General features: G+C 39.8%; 1 protein-coding gene and 1 long non-coding RNA gene across 6 annotated transcripts in view; one reads left to right on the forward strand and one right to left on the reverse strand.

The window, feature by feature from the left end:
* Window positions 1-2,207: 2,207 nt before the first annotated feature.
* On the reverse strand, window positions 2,208-5,609 carry LOC134340363 (uncharacterized). Its single transcript, XR_010016533.1, has 3 exons — window positions 5,515-5,609; window positions 3,579-3,718; window positions 2,208-2,994 (listed from the first exon to the last, which is right to left on the reverse strand). It is a non-coding gene; the product is annotated as an uncharacterized LOC134340363 (long non-coding RNA).
* A 1,621-nt stretch (window positions 5,610-7,230) lies between these two features.
* LOC134340362 (V-type proton ATPase 116 kDa subunit a 1) overlaps window positions 7,231-15,060 on the forward strand; it is a 59,098-nt gene continuing 51,268 nt past the window's right edge. Inside the window, exons 1-4 of one of the 5 annotated variants that reach the window (XM_063037526.1) lie at window positions 7,231-7,524; window positions 10,529-10,691; window positions 11,442-11,520; window positions 11,872-11,969. In XM_063037526.1, the coding sequence (XP_062893596.1) occupies window positions 10,575-10,691; window positions 11,442-11,520; window positions 11,872-11,969 (294 nt within the window). In that variant the 5' untranslated portion in view covers window positions 7,231-7,524; window positions 10,529-10,574. The remainder of the gene's footprint in view (window positions 7,525-10,528; window positions 10,692-11,441; window positions 11,521-11,871; window positions 11,970-15,060) is intronic. The other 4 variants (XM_063037521.1, XM_063037523.1, XM_063037524.1 and 1 more) reach the window with 4 other exon arrangements.

Here is a 15,060-nt window from a genome sequence, read left to right on the forward strand (position 1 = left end):
TTGTGTCAAAGTGAAAACAGATCTCTACAGATAAATGAATTACAAATATAAAACACAAAATAATTGATTGCATAAATATTCACCCCCTTCAAGTCAGTATTTAGTAGGTGCAACTTTGGCAGCAATTACAGCCTTGAGTCTATGTAAGTAAAGGCATCCGTTAGTCTTGTGAGACCATGGATCTGCACCTGGAAAGTCTTCACTCTCCAGGGCGTAGGCCTGGGCAAGGTTGTATGGAAGACCAGCAGTTGCCCATGCTGCAAATCTCCCCTCTCCACGACACCAATGTTGTCCAAGGGAAGGGCGTTAGGACCCATACAGCTTGGCACCAGTGTTGTCGCAGAGCAATGTGTGATTAAGTACCTTGCTCAAGGACACAACACATGTTGCCTCGGCTGGGGCTCGAACTCACAACCTTCAGGTCGCTAGTCCAATGCTTTAACCACTTGGCCACGTGCCCACATGAGTCTGTGTGGATAGGTCTCTATCAGCTTTGCACAACTGGACACTGCAATTTTTCCCCATTCTCCTTTACAAAACTGCTTAAGGTCTGTTAGTTTGCATAGGGATTGGAATGAAATAGCCCTTTTCAAGTTCAACCACATCGTGAGTGAACAGCCCTTTTCAAGTCCAACCACAAATTCTCAATTGGATTGTGATCTGGACTCTGACTTGCCTACTCCAGGACATTAACTTTGTTGTTTCTAATCCATTCCTGTACAGCTTTGGCTTTATGCTTGGGGTCATTCTTGCTGGAAAACAAATCTTCTCCCAAGTCGCAGACTGAATCAGGTTTTCCTCCAGGATTTCTCTGCATTCATTTTACACTCTACCTTCACAAGCCTTCCAGTGCCTGCTGCAGTGAAGCATCCCCACAGCATGATGCAGCCACCACCATGCTTCACGGTAGGGATGATGTGTTTTTGATCATGTGCGGTGTTTGGCTTACACCAAACATAGCGTTTAGTCTGATGGCCAGAAAGCTCAATTTTGGTTTCATCAGATCATAGAACCTTCTTCCAGCTAATTTCAGAGTCTCTCACATGCCCTCTGGCAAACTTCAGCCGAGATTTCATGTGAGATTTTACAACAGTGGCTTTCTCTTTGCCGCTCTCCCATAAAGTTGTAACTGATGATACACCCGGGCAACAGTTGTTGTATGCGCAGTCTTGCCCACCTCAGCCACTGAAGCTTGTGACTCCTTCAGAGCTGTCATAAGTCTCTTGGTGGCTTCCCTCACTAGTCCCCTTCTTGCACAGTCACTCAGTTTTTGAGGATAGCCTGCTCTAGGCAGATTTACAGCTGTAACATATTTCTTGATGATTGACAACTGTACTCCAAGAGATATTGCGTGACCTGGAAATTTTCTTGTATCCATCTCCTGACTTGTGCCTACAATAACATTTTCACTGAGTAGATTGGAGTGTTCTTTTGTCTTCATGGTGTAGTTTTTGTCAGGATACCAACTCACCAGCAGTTGGACCTTCCAGATACAGGTGTATTTCTACCACAATTAACTGAACCACCTTGACTGCACATGGTGATCTCCATTTAACTAATTATGTGACTTCTAAAACCAATTGGCCGCACCAGTGATGATTTGGTGTGTCATATTCAAGGGGGTGAATACTTATACAATCAGTCATTTTGTGTTTTATATTTGTGATTAATTTAGAACACTTGGTAGAGATCTGTTTTCACTTTGACACGAAAGAGTCTTTTTCTGTTGATTAATGTCAAAAAAGCCAAATTAAATCCACTGTGATTCAATGTTGTAAAAGAATAAATCATGAAAACTTCCACGGGGGTGGTGAATACTTTATGTAGGCACTGTATTTATGTATATTAAATAGTTAAATTAAAATAAATAGTGCAAAAAAAAAAGAAATTAGAAAATAGTAGTGAGGTAGTGTTCATGGGTTCAATGTGCATTCAGAAATCAGATGGCAGAGGGGAAGAAGCTGCTCCTAAATCGCTGAGTGTATACCTAAAGCAGGGGTGGCCAACCTTTTACATTTCATGCATCAATTTTTTCACACACAATTTTAGATGCGCCATACAACTCTTGTACCCCCATTCAATTCTTGTAAAAATGTTAATACATGTATAGACATAATTAGCATTTTTACATGATATATTGATTTAATATAAGAACAAACTTTATTCACCTTAATGAGACTTTTGAGTCTATTTTGATTTCGCCAAGCTTTTAATATATTTTGTCTTCTTTTGATTTCTTCCTTTTTCTATTATGTGAGAAAGTGTTTTCACAAACAATGCACAATGGTATGTTTTTCAACATGTAGAAAGATGTGTTCTTTTAGACCTAATCCTTCCTGTTTTACAAATTTATAAAGATCTAACACCTCGTCTGCAAGTTTCCTTGATGAGGCTTTTGTTCCTATTCTGCAAATGTTCCAATTTAGTCTCGCATAATTTGCAAGCTAAAATAGCCAAAGATAAATCAATTCATGTTAGTGCAGGAAAGCAACAAAATCTAGAAACTAAACTTTCCTTTAGTAAGTTAATGATGAATGAAGTTAAATTGTTTCCTCATTGATAGGGTGTAACTCTTTGCTAATTTACAAGATATTCATGCAAGAGCTACTCAGCCTTATCTCTTTCCAACTACTGCAGCTTAAGAAGTGGTGATTTGCAGAACTGATCACGTGAACTCGATATGCAGCTACTGTAATTGGACAAAAAAACAAGTTCATGTTCAAATCAAGCAGAGAATTGAAGACTAGGCCACAGGGGAATTTCTGCTGAACCACTTCACTGTTTTTCACAGCAAAAGGTTTAAAACATCTTTTGTTTTCAAAATTGTGCTGAATATTTTATGTATCCAGAAATAGTTTCAGGGTTAGTCTGAACAGGGACCAAGGACTGAGATGGTTTTTGTACAGCAATTCGACTGTTATGAAACGGGTTTTTATTGGGGAGATGTTTCCTTGCACATTAGAAGCCATTGCAGATGCTGTGAATCCTGTAGAGCTGTTAATAAAAAAAAACTTTTGGTCAGCTCCACTTAATACGTTAGCGTGCTATTGCATTTCATTTCATTTGAAACAGTGCCCATAATTATCAATGTAAACATACACACAAGTTCAATGACACTGAGAGTAGGATGAATGTTGAAGCACAATATAATGTCTATAAGCACAAGCTCTCCCTAGGGCTGTATTATTTCACCTTTCCTGTTCTCGCTTTATACAAATGTCTGTACTTCTGCAGACAAATCCATTCAAATCCTAAGGTCCGCGGATGATACGACTGTAGTTGGTCTCATGTCTAATACTGATGTGACCTGCTATCAAACAAAGGTAGACTGTCCTGCAACATGGTGTGCTTGTAACAACTTGGAGCTTAATACTATCAAGACAGTGGGAATAAGGATTGACCTCTGCCCCCCCTTTGGAAATTAATGGTCAGTTGTGCCTGTAGTCGAGTTATTCAGATTCCTGGGGGCCACCATTACCACCACTGAACAAGCACGTTACTTTCATCACTAGGAAAGCCCAGCAGATATTGTTCTTCCTGTGCCAGTTTAGGACATATCCTGATGAATTTTTACTCACCCATCATTGAGAGTGTTGTGACCACCTCTATCAACGTTTGGTTTCCTGCCTCCTCCTCCTCCCTCTCCAATCCCAGGTTGCAGTGAGTGGTCCACTCACCAGCGAAGATCATTGGATGTAAGTAGCTGACGTTAAAAGACCTGTTCATCGCCAGAGCGAAGAAGAGAGCTGAAAAAAAATTACTGCTGACTCCATCCACCCTAGCAGTCACCTATTCACTGAAGCTTCTCAACAAAACTCACTCAGGTGTAATACCTTAAATATCCCATGCCCAACATCCATTAAATGGTCTTTCCTGCTCTCCTTGTTCTGTAAATGTAGCTATTATGTAGTCTGTTCATATGTTTACATTTATTTATGTTTGATTATTGATGTTTGTGCTCATGACTGTTTTCACTATTGTCTTGTAAATTGTTGGTTGCTATTGTGTTGTCTGTTCTGGTATTGTCCTGTATTTTATGCTTGGCACTGAACCACAATCAATAAAGTGATTCTGATCAACACACACACAATGCTGGAGGAACTCATCAGGCCAGGCAGCATCTATGGAGAAGAGTACAGTCGATGTTTGAGGCTGAGACCCTTCATCAGGACTGGAGAAAATAAGATGAGGAGTCAGATTAAGAAGGAGGTTGATAGGTGAAACCGGGAGGGGGAGGGGTGAAGTAAAGCGCTGGGAAGCTGATTGGTGAAAGAGATGAAGGGCTGGAGAGGGGGGAATCTGATAGGAGAGGACAGAAGACGATGGAAGAAAACAAAGGGGGAGGAGCACCAGAGGGAGGTGATGGGCTGGTAAGGAGATAAAGTGAGAGAGGGAAATGGGAATGGGGAATGGTGAAGGTTTGGGGGGGGGGGACATTACCAGAAGTTTGAGAAATCGATGTTCATGCCATTAGTTTGGAGGCTACCCATATGGTATATAAGGTGTTGCTCCTCTAACCTGAGAGTGGCTTCATCATGACAGTAGAGGAGGCCATGGACTGACATATCAAAATGAGAATGGGAAGTGGAATTAAAATGGATGGCCACTTGACTTCATCAATTTTTCTCCAACTTCCACCCTGCCCTCAAATTTACCTGATCCATTTCCAACACCTCCCTCCCCTTTCTCAATCTCTCTGTCTGTATCTCTGGAGGCAGCTTATCTACTGCTGTCTATTATAAACCCACTTACTCTCACAGCTACCTGGACTACACCTCTTCCCACCCTGTTACTTATAAAAATGCCATCCCCCTTCTCGCAATTCATCCATCTCCACTGCATCTGCTCTCAGGATGAAGCTTTTTATTCCAGAACAAAGGAGATGTCCTTCTTCAAAGAAAGGGGCTTCCCTTCCTCCACCATCAACACTGCTCTCAACCGCATCTCTTCCATTTCACGTACGTCTGCCCTCACTCCATCCTCCTGCTACCCTACCAGGGATAGGGTGCCTCTTGTCCTCACCGACTACTCCAACAGCTTCCACGTCTAGCAAATAATTTTTCGCAACTTCTGCCACCTCCAACAGGATCCCACCACCAAGCACATATTTCCCTTCCCCCACAACTTCCTGTTTTCTGCAGGGATCACTCCCTACGTGACTCCCTTTTCCATTCGTTCCTCCCCACTGATCTCCCTCCTGGCACTTATCCTTGCAAGCGGAACAAGTGCTACACCTGCCCCTACACCTCCTCCCTCACTACCACTCAGGGCCCTAAACAGTCCTTCCAGGTGAGGCAACATTTCACCTGTGCAGACATCCCACCTCTCCTGGAAGTTCTGGGGGTCTCCCGCATATTGATAGCAGCTCCCTGATGCCCACAAATTATATACAATATCCTGGAAATCAATTTTTTTGAGAGCGAGTGAGTGGGGGGGGGGGGAAGAGGGAGAGGGAGAGAGAGAAGGAGAGAGAGAGGGGGGGAGGGAGGGAGAGAGGGAGAGACTGAGACTTACTTTGTGCTACGTAGACCTATCAGTTTTCTCTGTGGGCGGGCTTTACAGTTGACCTCGCTCTCTCTTTCATTGTCCATCAGTTCAGATTAGTGTCCTGCAGCGCCGTGGCAGAGTGTTCCAAAAAAAGAAAATATAAAACATACTTCACCCCAGACTACACTAAAGTGTACCCCTGCCTAATAGGGGTCAAAAATAATGACAGTGTTGCTCACTGCACTGTTTGCAACAGTGACTTTTCTATTGCCCATGGTGGGTTAAATGACTGTAAAAGACATGTTGAGGTGAGTTTAACAGGTGCCATTCATTCATTAGCATAGCTAGCATTATTTAAACGAGCTGGCTAGCTGCTAAGGAGCTACTCTATTGACGTCCTATGTGATGAGGCCAAACTCCTCGTAGACTTGCTTAAAGTTGTAATAGAATAAAAAAACAACTCCATGACTCCATGATAAGTTGAGATTCAAAGAGCTCTGCCAGCTGACGAAGCTGCTTTTGGTGCTGCCAAATTCTAATTGTGATGTAGAAAGGGCATACAGCATGGTGCATTACATTAAGACAGAATTCAGAAGTCAGCTGTCTCACAAAACACTTGTGAATCCAATGTCTTGCAAAATTAACAAATTCATTGACACAGACTGTTGAGGTTGAGACTTCTGGCAAAATGCTCAAATCTGTCAAGCAAGCCACATCACAGTGCAAGGAAAGTTTGAAAAAGAAATAGAAAAGCTATTTGCATTAGCATTTAGCTATTAGCATTGAGACTGCCAACAAAATACTCAACAAGGAATACATATCTGTGTGTGTGTGTGTGTGTGTGTGTGTGTAAATAGTTTCAATATGTGATCAAATAAATTGTGTTCTTTCATAATCAAATGTCCTGTATACACACACCCTTGGAGGTCGACCCAGGGGGTAGGGGAATATGGGGTTGCGGAAGGCGGGGGTGATGGTGCTACCTCCCTGAAATGAGTTTTTGCAGGGTGGGATGTCTGCCTGTGAGCCTATTGGGATCATCTACAGAATCCGGTGCTCCAGGTGTGGACTCTTATATATAGGTGAGACCTGACGTATATTGGGAGATCACTTCACTGAGCACCTACGCTCCATCCATCAGAAAAAAGTGGGATCTCTTAATGGCCACCAATTTTAATTCCACTTCCCATTCTCCTTCTGTCCTCTCCTATTAGATTCCCCCTTCTCCAGCCCTGTATCACTTTCACCAATCAACTTCCCAGCTCTTTGCTTCATCCCTCCCCGCTTCCGGTTTCACCTTTCACCTTGTGCTTCTCCCTCCCCTCCCCCCACCTTCTTACTCTAACTCATCTTTTTTTCTCCAGTTTTGTTAAAGCGCCTCGGCTCAAAACGTTGACTGTTCACTCTTTATCCATAGATGCTGTCCTGGCCTGGTGAGTTCCTCCAGGCCTTTATATGCGTTGCTTGGATTTCCTGCATCTGCATATTTTTTCTTGTTTGTGAAGGTGAATCTGATTGAAGGTTCCGCAATTAATCGGCACCTTGTCCCAAGCCAATTTCTTAGAAGAGCAATTATAGCTACAAAGCCACAATCACACATTATTACTATTGGAAGCTTTGCTGGGTTAACATTGTAGTTTTTCTTTATGAATTTGACTTTTATTTAGGGAGTCGTAACTCATACGCCTGCGTTAACGACCTCGAGAAAAACCGTCGACACAAAGACTCACGCACCCAACCATTACCGTCAGTGGGGAGCGCAGCGACCGATGACATTTGTTTGACTGCGCACGCGTATAACCGAAAACCCGGAGGGGCGAGAAAGCCCCCTCCCTTGGTGTTATCACGTGATCGTACATGCGCACAGGGCGCTGCTGGGACAATTCAGTAAGGGAATCAGGTGATGTTGCGGCAGCAGAAACTGAGGGGAAGGTAAATCTTCTCCACTCGTCCAGCTAAGAGTTAGCTTCGAGTTGACGTCTACTAACGTTGGCGGGGCGATCCCAGAGGGTGTGTGGAAGCCAGAGACGTTTTGGGGTAAGATCGTGTTTAAGGCGAACCAAGGGCTCTGGGGAGGTGATAGGCTCGGGCCCGGCTGGGTCGTGGAGTGGGAGGCTTCACCTGTCCACCCCCTATTCTCAATCACCTCTGCTCCCCACCGTGACACCCTCCTTCACTCGTTTTATTCTTTTTTTCTGTGATCCATCTGTTAAATTAGACAGGAGAGAATGTGTAAAAAGAAAAGGCATTGTTCAATGAATTATAAATACGCAGTTGAGCTGGTTGGTGGTGTTAAAATGCGTTATATAGTCTGCGTATAATTGGTTATGTAATCTTATATAGTCTAGGTTGTTTTGCATTTGAAGATCCAATGAGGAGTTCACACAAAAAAAGACCCAGTTACTTAAATATTGCATCTGAACGCATGAAATTCTACACGCAGTGAAAATGAAATAAAATCAGAGATAATCATCGAGCTGAGAATAAAATAGTTAAGGTTGTATGTCCGTGACTTTTCATCAGAATTAGAAGCATTTTTGGTTGTCAGAAGGAAGGGTGGAAAAAAACCAAAAGGAATGTCAGTGAAAGGGTGGGGACGCAAATGGGTTGGTATCTGCCGAGAGAGGGTGTTGGAATTAATGCTAATTGCAGCCAATTGTCGGAGGTGTAAATGGAGGTATGAAAAGAGAGTTAATGCGGCGTCTGTGGGATACAGAAATAAAGGAGAGTAGTAAAAAATCGTATCAGGTTGGGCAGTATTTATGAACAGGAAAACTGAGTTAACATTTCAAGATGACAACATTGTTTTTATATGAAAATTGTGAAGTCTAGTTGTCTAAAATTGTTCAATTTAGTGATAGCTGTAGAATACTCATAGAGGATGTGATGCTGTTCCTGGAGTTTTGCTGGAGCAGGGAAAGGTCAAAGAATTCAGAGTGAGATTGGTGAATTGGTGACTGGAAGTTCTATCACTTTCTATCTTTTGTTTATTGAATACATTTTTATCTGCAAAGGCAATATTGGTATTCTTTTCAGCATTGGGAATGTCACTAATCTAAGTGGTATAGATTAAGCTAGAAGCACTGATGCAATAACTTAAATTAGTTTTGTATTATTTTAAATGTTGGTTTTGGCTTTGAACTAGTTCCTAACTATACATTTGCTTTGTTGATTGGAACACCTCCTTCCACTTCTATCATTGTCCATTTATGTCTGTGCCTCCGCTTATCTGCTGAAATCCTCACTACATACAGGCTCTGATCACTTGCCTTTACTTGGCCTGATGTTAGGTCCAATATCATTGGCTTTCATTAGTTATCCTTGGAATTGTGTGCGAGATCTCAATGGTGGTTACGGTTTTGGGAAAATAATGTAGAAATTCCACCCTTGGAATTTCCTAATCAGCTTTAATAGAAAGCAAAGCTGGGGGTAGAGAGAATCTGCTGATGCTGGAAATCTTGAGCAAATCATGCAAAATGCAGGTCAGGCAGCATTTATGAAGGGAATGAACAGTTGAAGTTTTGGGCTGAAACGTCAAGTTTGGCTTGATGTTCCACCAGGTTTTTTAAATGTCTCAGATCTCCAGGGACATTTATGAAAACATCTTTGTCAAATGCAGTGATGCAAATCAAAGCATGCACATTTATAAATCATTTGAATCAAACTAAATGGTTGAAATATGGTTGAACATAACAAATACATAAAATATACATAACCTTCCCCTTGGCCTACCTAATCATTAGGTTTGCAGATCATTTGAACTTAATACACTGTCTAATCTGATGCTCTATCTGAGCTGTAGCGGAATCTGAACAGCTATTTTTCCCAGTGAAATGTAAGACAATATGTGCAAATAGTCGAGAATTTTTTAAGATTCAATAGTTGAAAGTTACCGGTTACATGTGGCATCCATACACACGCACGCACACGCACACACGCATACACACACACGCACACACATTCTCTTCATCTATTGGTCTTGAGTTGTTTTGCCTACTTTGGCTCTTGGACGTTAAATGCCTTAACTGTTTAGCCCTCAATTTTCCAGGCTTCTAGCTTTGGCTTTATGTGCATCCTTCAATTTTAGTCATTATATTTGACTAACCTTTCAGTTGCTTATTCCCCAAGCCCTGCAGTTTTCTCCTGAAATGTCACTGCCATTCTATATTTTTCTGGTACTTCAATTTCCTTCTACATCCCAAAGATGTGGAGATTGGGAGATGAATTGGCTGCTGTAATTTGTCCCCAATGTGTAGGTGAGTGGTTGAATCTGTGGAAAATTAATAAACTAGTATAAGGTTGATATAAAAGTGGGTGTTTGGTAGTCAGCATGGCTTAGTCGGCTGAAGGGCCTGTTTCTGTACTGTATTTCTCTGATTAGGATGCTCCTTAAAACCATCTTTTTGACAAAGCCATTGGCCACCTGTTTCAAATGTTATTTTGATGTGTAATTACTTTTTTAGTAGATTAAGACATTTGTACAGTGCATATTGTTGTATGACTTATTAATGACTTGCTGTGAAATAAACTTTATGTAGATCAATTTTATATTTCTATGATTTGCATCAATACAATGCAGAGGTCAGATTCTTTTGCAATTCTTTTGCAATTATTTTAACAGAGCTTTCTGTTTATTTAAACACCATGAACAATTAAGCATTCCATCAAACTGAATTAAGAATAGAAATTGTACATTCTACTCCGATGCTTTGTGGTTACAAATCTTTTCAAGATAAAACTTGATACTAAATTAAATAATTTACAAAAAGATAAAATAAATTTTATGCAATGTATGAAAAGTTTTAAGTAAGTACTGGGATGGGAAGATTTATAAGGTATAAAACTGTTGTTGCAATCAATAGTGAGGAACAGGAAGTTGTTTCAATTATGAGAATATAATCTATATGAATTATATAATCAAGTCATGTCTATAAAGCATCTGAATACAGCAGTAGCATTGACTGAAATCTAACAGCACTTAAGTGTTTTTGTAAGTTTGTAGGTAAATAGTAATTTTTACATATCATCTTTCTTTCTAAAGCAAATTATCACATTGAAAATACTTGGTAGCACTGCAGTGATCCACCATGGGAGAGCTTTTCCGGAGCGAGGAGATGACACTGGCACAGCTTTTCCTGCAGTCAGAAGCTGCTTACTGTTGTGTCAGTGAGCTCGGAGAGCTTGGAATGGTCCAGTTTCGAGATGTAAGTTGATGATTTCGTTTCCCTAAGTGATTATATAACATGACTCTGAGTACCACCTAATTGTCTTTGAGAGGCTGATGTAGCCTTCCTGCTAATGGAAATTACTGTTTACTCTTGGTTCTTATCTTGTGTGCTTTATATTTAATAGGTTTGGATGCTTGTTTGTTTTATATTTGTATGCTGTCCTGTGTTGCCTAGAGTTTTTGAACTGGCTATTTCAGTCTAACAACACTGAGAAAATAAATATTAAGTTGGACTGCCTTTGTTATATATACAGTAGATCAACTGGATTCCCGTTTGCTTTGAGTAAACTGAAATGGAGGTTTATTTCAAAATTCCTAGTATTTCTTTCATTTGGATATCCAGTGCTATAAAATATTTTATCACTGGAAGGACTTATTTAGTGCCCCTTCGGCAATTGACAACTATCAGTTCAGGTGCTTTGACACATTCGCACAAAGAAAAACCCTTTCTGTGCCTTTAGTTTGGTGCATCCACCCTGATGGTTATGTCGGTAATCTCTGGTGCAGGGAATTATGAATACATTAATAAATCCTGCTTTTTTTTAGTTTGTTCCGTTTATGTAGACTCTGCATCCATTGTATTCCATAGATATTTCCTGGTATTGACTAACAGAATTTTAACATGTAAATCTAGGCTTTGTAAATCAAACAACCTTTAAAATTGTAATTTGTAAACATCTTACAGAAATTCGCTCAGTTAATTTAGTTTATCTTCTTCCTTGTGCAGTTAAATCCAGATGTGAATGTATTTCAACGCAAATTTGTAAATGAAGTTCGTCGTTGTGAAGAAATGGATCGCAAACTCCGTTAGTATCTGTAATGAATTTGACAGGGACCTTTGTCACTTAGTTACAATACTTGAGGTATAATATTGGGGAAGTAGCTATGTTGTTCCATTTTTCATATTTGAAATCACTTCTGTAATAAGTATTGAAAGCAATGCACAAGTCTTAACATTCATTTCTATTTAAAATACCAAGGCACCAAAATGTTTTTATTGAGGGAACTTTTCTTGCAGCCAGAAATGAGTTTGAGAATGAAGAGTGACTAAAGTATTTGTTTAGTGGTGTATCATCTATCTTTTGATTTGAATAAAAGATGATGCAAATCAAGCAATTGGTTGTTTTTTAAAAAAGAATCCATTTAATTGGTTTCAGGTTTTGTTGAAAAGGAAATTCGAAAAGCCAACCTTACAATTTTGGACACTGGAGAGAATCCAGAGGTTCCTTTTCCTCGTGACATGATTGATTTAGAGGTAAGCAGATCCAGATTGTCTTGTATACAATCTGTTCAGAAGTTAGACTTTAATAGTACAGAAAATAAATTTTGTTTCCTGATAGACTTGAAAGAAGAGATTGGTTATGCTTGTCTTCACTATGAAGCAAAACGCCTTGCTTTATTTGCTCCATTCACCCTCATTTCTATTTGAGTTTGAGAGTTGAGGTTCTTGTTAAAATAATTGTGGTACTGGAGTAGTGATGTATGTTCTTAAAGCTAATAATTTTGTGTAATAACTTACTGACTACTTTGATGGGAACCTTGCAGTTGGTGGGGTTCCTAATGTGGGTTTCCAGGGTGCTGTAGATGAATCCTGGATGAGTAACTGAAGTTCATTTTGTAGATGATGCCCACTACCACCACTAGTGGTAAATTGGTTGATAGGATGCCTGTGAAGTGGGCTGCTATGTCCTGGATAATGTCAAACTTCTTGAGACGTTGGCACAACATTTGATCCAGGCAAGCCGAGAATATTCCATTATGTCCTTGATTTCTGCCTTGTAGGTAGTGGGAAGGCCATGGCATCTCCTAAAGTGAGTTACTGACGAATAAAAAGCACCTCTAGTTTTTGTGGCCATAGTATTTGTATGATTGGCCCACTACTAGTCATTGGTGATCCCAGGATATTGATGGTGGGAGACCTGGTGATAGAGTGATTGTATTAGGTGGTTGTTTGGAGATTGTCATTGGCAGTTTTATGGATCAGATGTTACTTCTTACTCTAGCTCTTGACATATGCAGGTGTGAGCTGCTTCATTTACGGGGGAGCTGTAAATAGAATTGAAATATGAAGTTAAATGATGAATAAGTAATATAAATCTATTGTATTTGGCTATCAATGTGATTGAAGCATGCATGATAGATCAGCTTTTGTAAAGATATGTTTAAATTCAACTCGTTACTAATTTTATTTTCAGTTGGGTGTTATAAATTATTTAGTAGTGTTCTTGAGTTGAATAATTTACTTCCAGTATCTACTTGATGGTTTTCTCCCTGCATGCACTAGATTGTGCTCAAATACACTTGAATAACAATTTGAAAGAACTGTGTTGATAATTTATGAGAAAATCTCTCTTTTAAAACATTATTTGCAAAGTCAGTGAAATGTTTAGGGGTTTCATAATTTCCATGAGGTTACAACAAATATAAACTGAGTCCTGGAATGAATTTTCACTTAGTTTTACATTATTGATTGATCTGTGCTGACAATAGCATTTACAATAACCTTTTTAGCTTTAGAGTATAAAACTCTTTGGACCTTGATCTTGAGTCTGGTTCCATTATCAGTTTTGATAAGGTGTTAATTAGAATTGGGCAAACAATATGGTGGGGGGTGGGAAGAGAGGAGGGAGAGTGAAGTTTTGCATTTAGGAACACTTTTTTCTATCTTGGCCACCTCCAACCAAGCATGGCTATAAATTTTGACTGACTTATGACATTTTTAACAAAGTTTTAAGTGCATTTTGTGCTAGTCTAACATTATTGATGGTGGAAAGTTTCAATCTTTCTCTATATTTGCTTTGTTATGTATGTGGAAGGTCATAATTAACCAACTTATTTCAGTATCTACTCCAAAGTGTGTAAAATAAAGTTAAAGGCTTTGTGGTGCTGTACTCCAGAGGGCTTTCAGTTGTATTGCTTTCATGGAATATCTTGTGTTGGTCACAGTGTTTGGAGCTAGGGTCAGATGAAATGGCTGTGAAATAGAAACCAAAATGTAAGTCTTTTTAGAATTAAAAGGAAAATGGTTATTAAATTTCAGGGATAAGTTTTGGGACAGTTGTGAGGCATAATACAGTAACACTACTGTCCCAGTTGGCACTTGGTTATGGTGCCGAGGTGTTAAACATCATTTCTAAAAGCTTTAGTGAAATGTTAAACTATGCAGTAGCAGCAAATTTAATGGTAGTTTAACATTTCACTAATAAACTCTCAGAAATGATGCTTAACACCTCGACACCATATCAAAGTGTCAAGGGAGACATTAGTATTATTGGGCAGATTATCTCCAATATATACTGGTTTTAATTTGTGCCCACACTTTGCTTAAACCACCCAGTTTTCTGCTATACAGTTCTGAAAAGATATTGAAGTCTGGAGAATGGGTGAAATGGTTCAGTGGGATACTAAAAGGTCTTGCTTAAATAAGGAATATTTGAACTATCTGGGACATTACCAGTTATCTTTTTGTTGAAGGGATAAAATATCATCGATGAACAACCTTAAATAATGGAGGAGCTTGCTTGGTTAATTACCTTAGAGCAAATAAGCATAATTAAAGTCAAATTTATTGTGATATGCACAAGTGCGATGAGAACTTACTTTCAGCAGTCTTAGGGGATGGATGGCGAAAAAGAAACTAAATAAATTAGAGCGGGGGTTCCCAACCTTTTTTTATGCCATGGACCCCTCCCATTAACTGAGGTTGGGAACCCCTGGTTTAGAGGAATTTCTTTTTATAGAGGATAGTGAAAATGTGAAATGTACTGCCGCATGGAATGGTTGAAGTAGATAGCATTAGCATTTGACCGGAGGTTGTTAAATGGGGGATGCAAAGAGTAGATGCATGTGTCATAAATGTAGTAAGATTAGGAACCCACTGATGTGAGCAAATTAACAGCAAACTCAGACAATGGTCAGATCATAACCATATAACAACTACAGCACGGAAACAGGCCATCTCGGCCCTTCTAGTCCATGCGGAACTCTTACTCTCACCTAGTCCTACCGACCTGCACTCAGCCCATAACCCTCCATTCCTTTCCTGTCCAAATATCTATCCAATTTAACTTTAAATACCAACATCGAACCTGCCTCAACCACTTCTGCTGGAAGCTCGTTCCACACAGCTACCACGCACTGAGTAAAGAAGTTCCCCCTCATGTTACCTACCCCTAAACTTTTGCCCTTTAACTCTCAACTCATGTCCTCTTGTTTAACTCTGATTATTTTTTCCCTAAATAGGTACATTTGTTGTATTGGATTCTAGGAGGCAATGGCAGGGCAGTCATAGTTGGCATTCCTTATTTTCTATAATGTCATATGATTAGATGCTTATCTGTAGATGT

Source organism: Mobula hypostoma, chromosome X1, assembly GCF_963921235.1.
Source record: "Mobula hypostoma chromosome X1, sMobHyp1.1, whole genome shotgun sequence".
NCBI lineage: Eukaryota > Metazoa > Chordata > Chondrichthyes > Myliobatiformes > Myliobatidae > Mobula > Mobula hypostoma.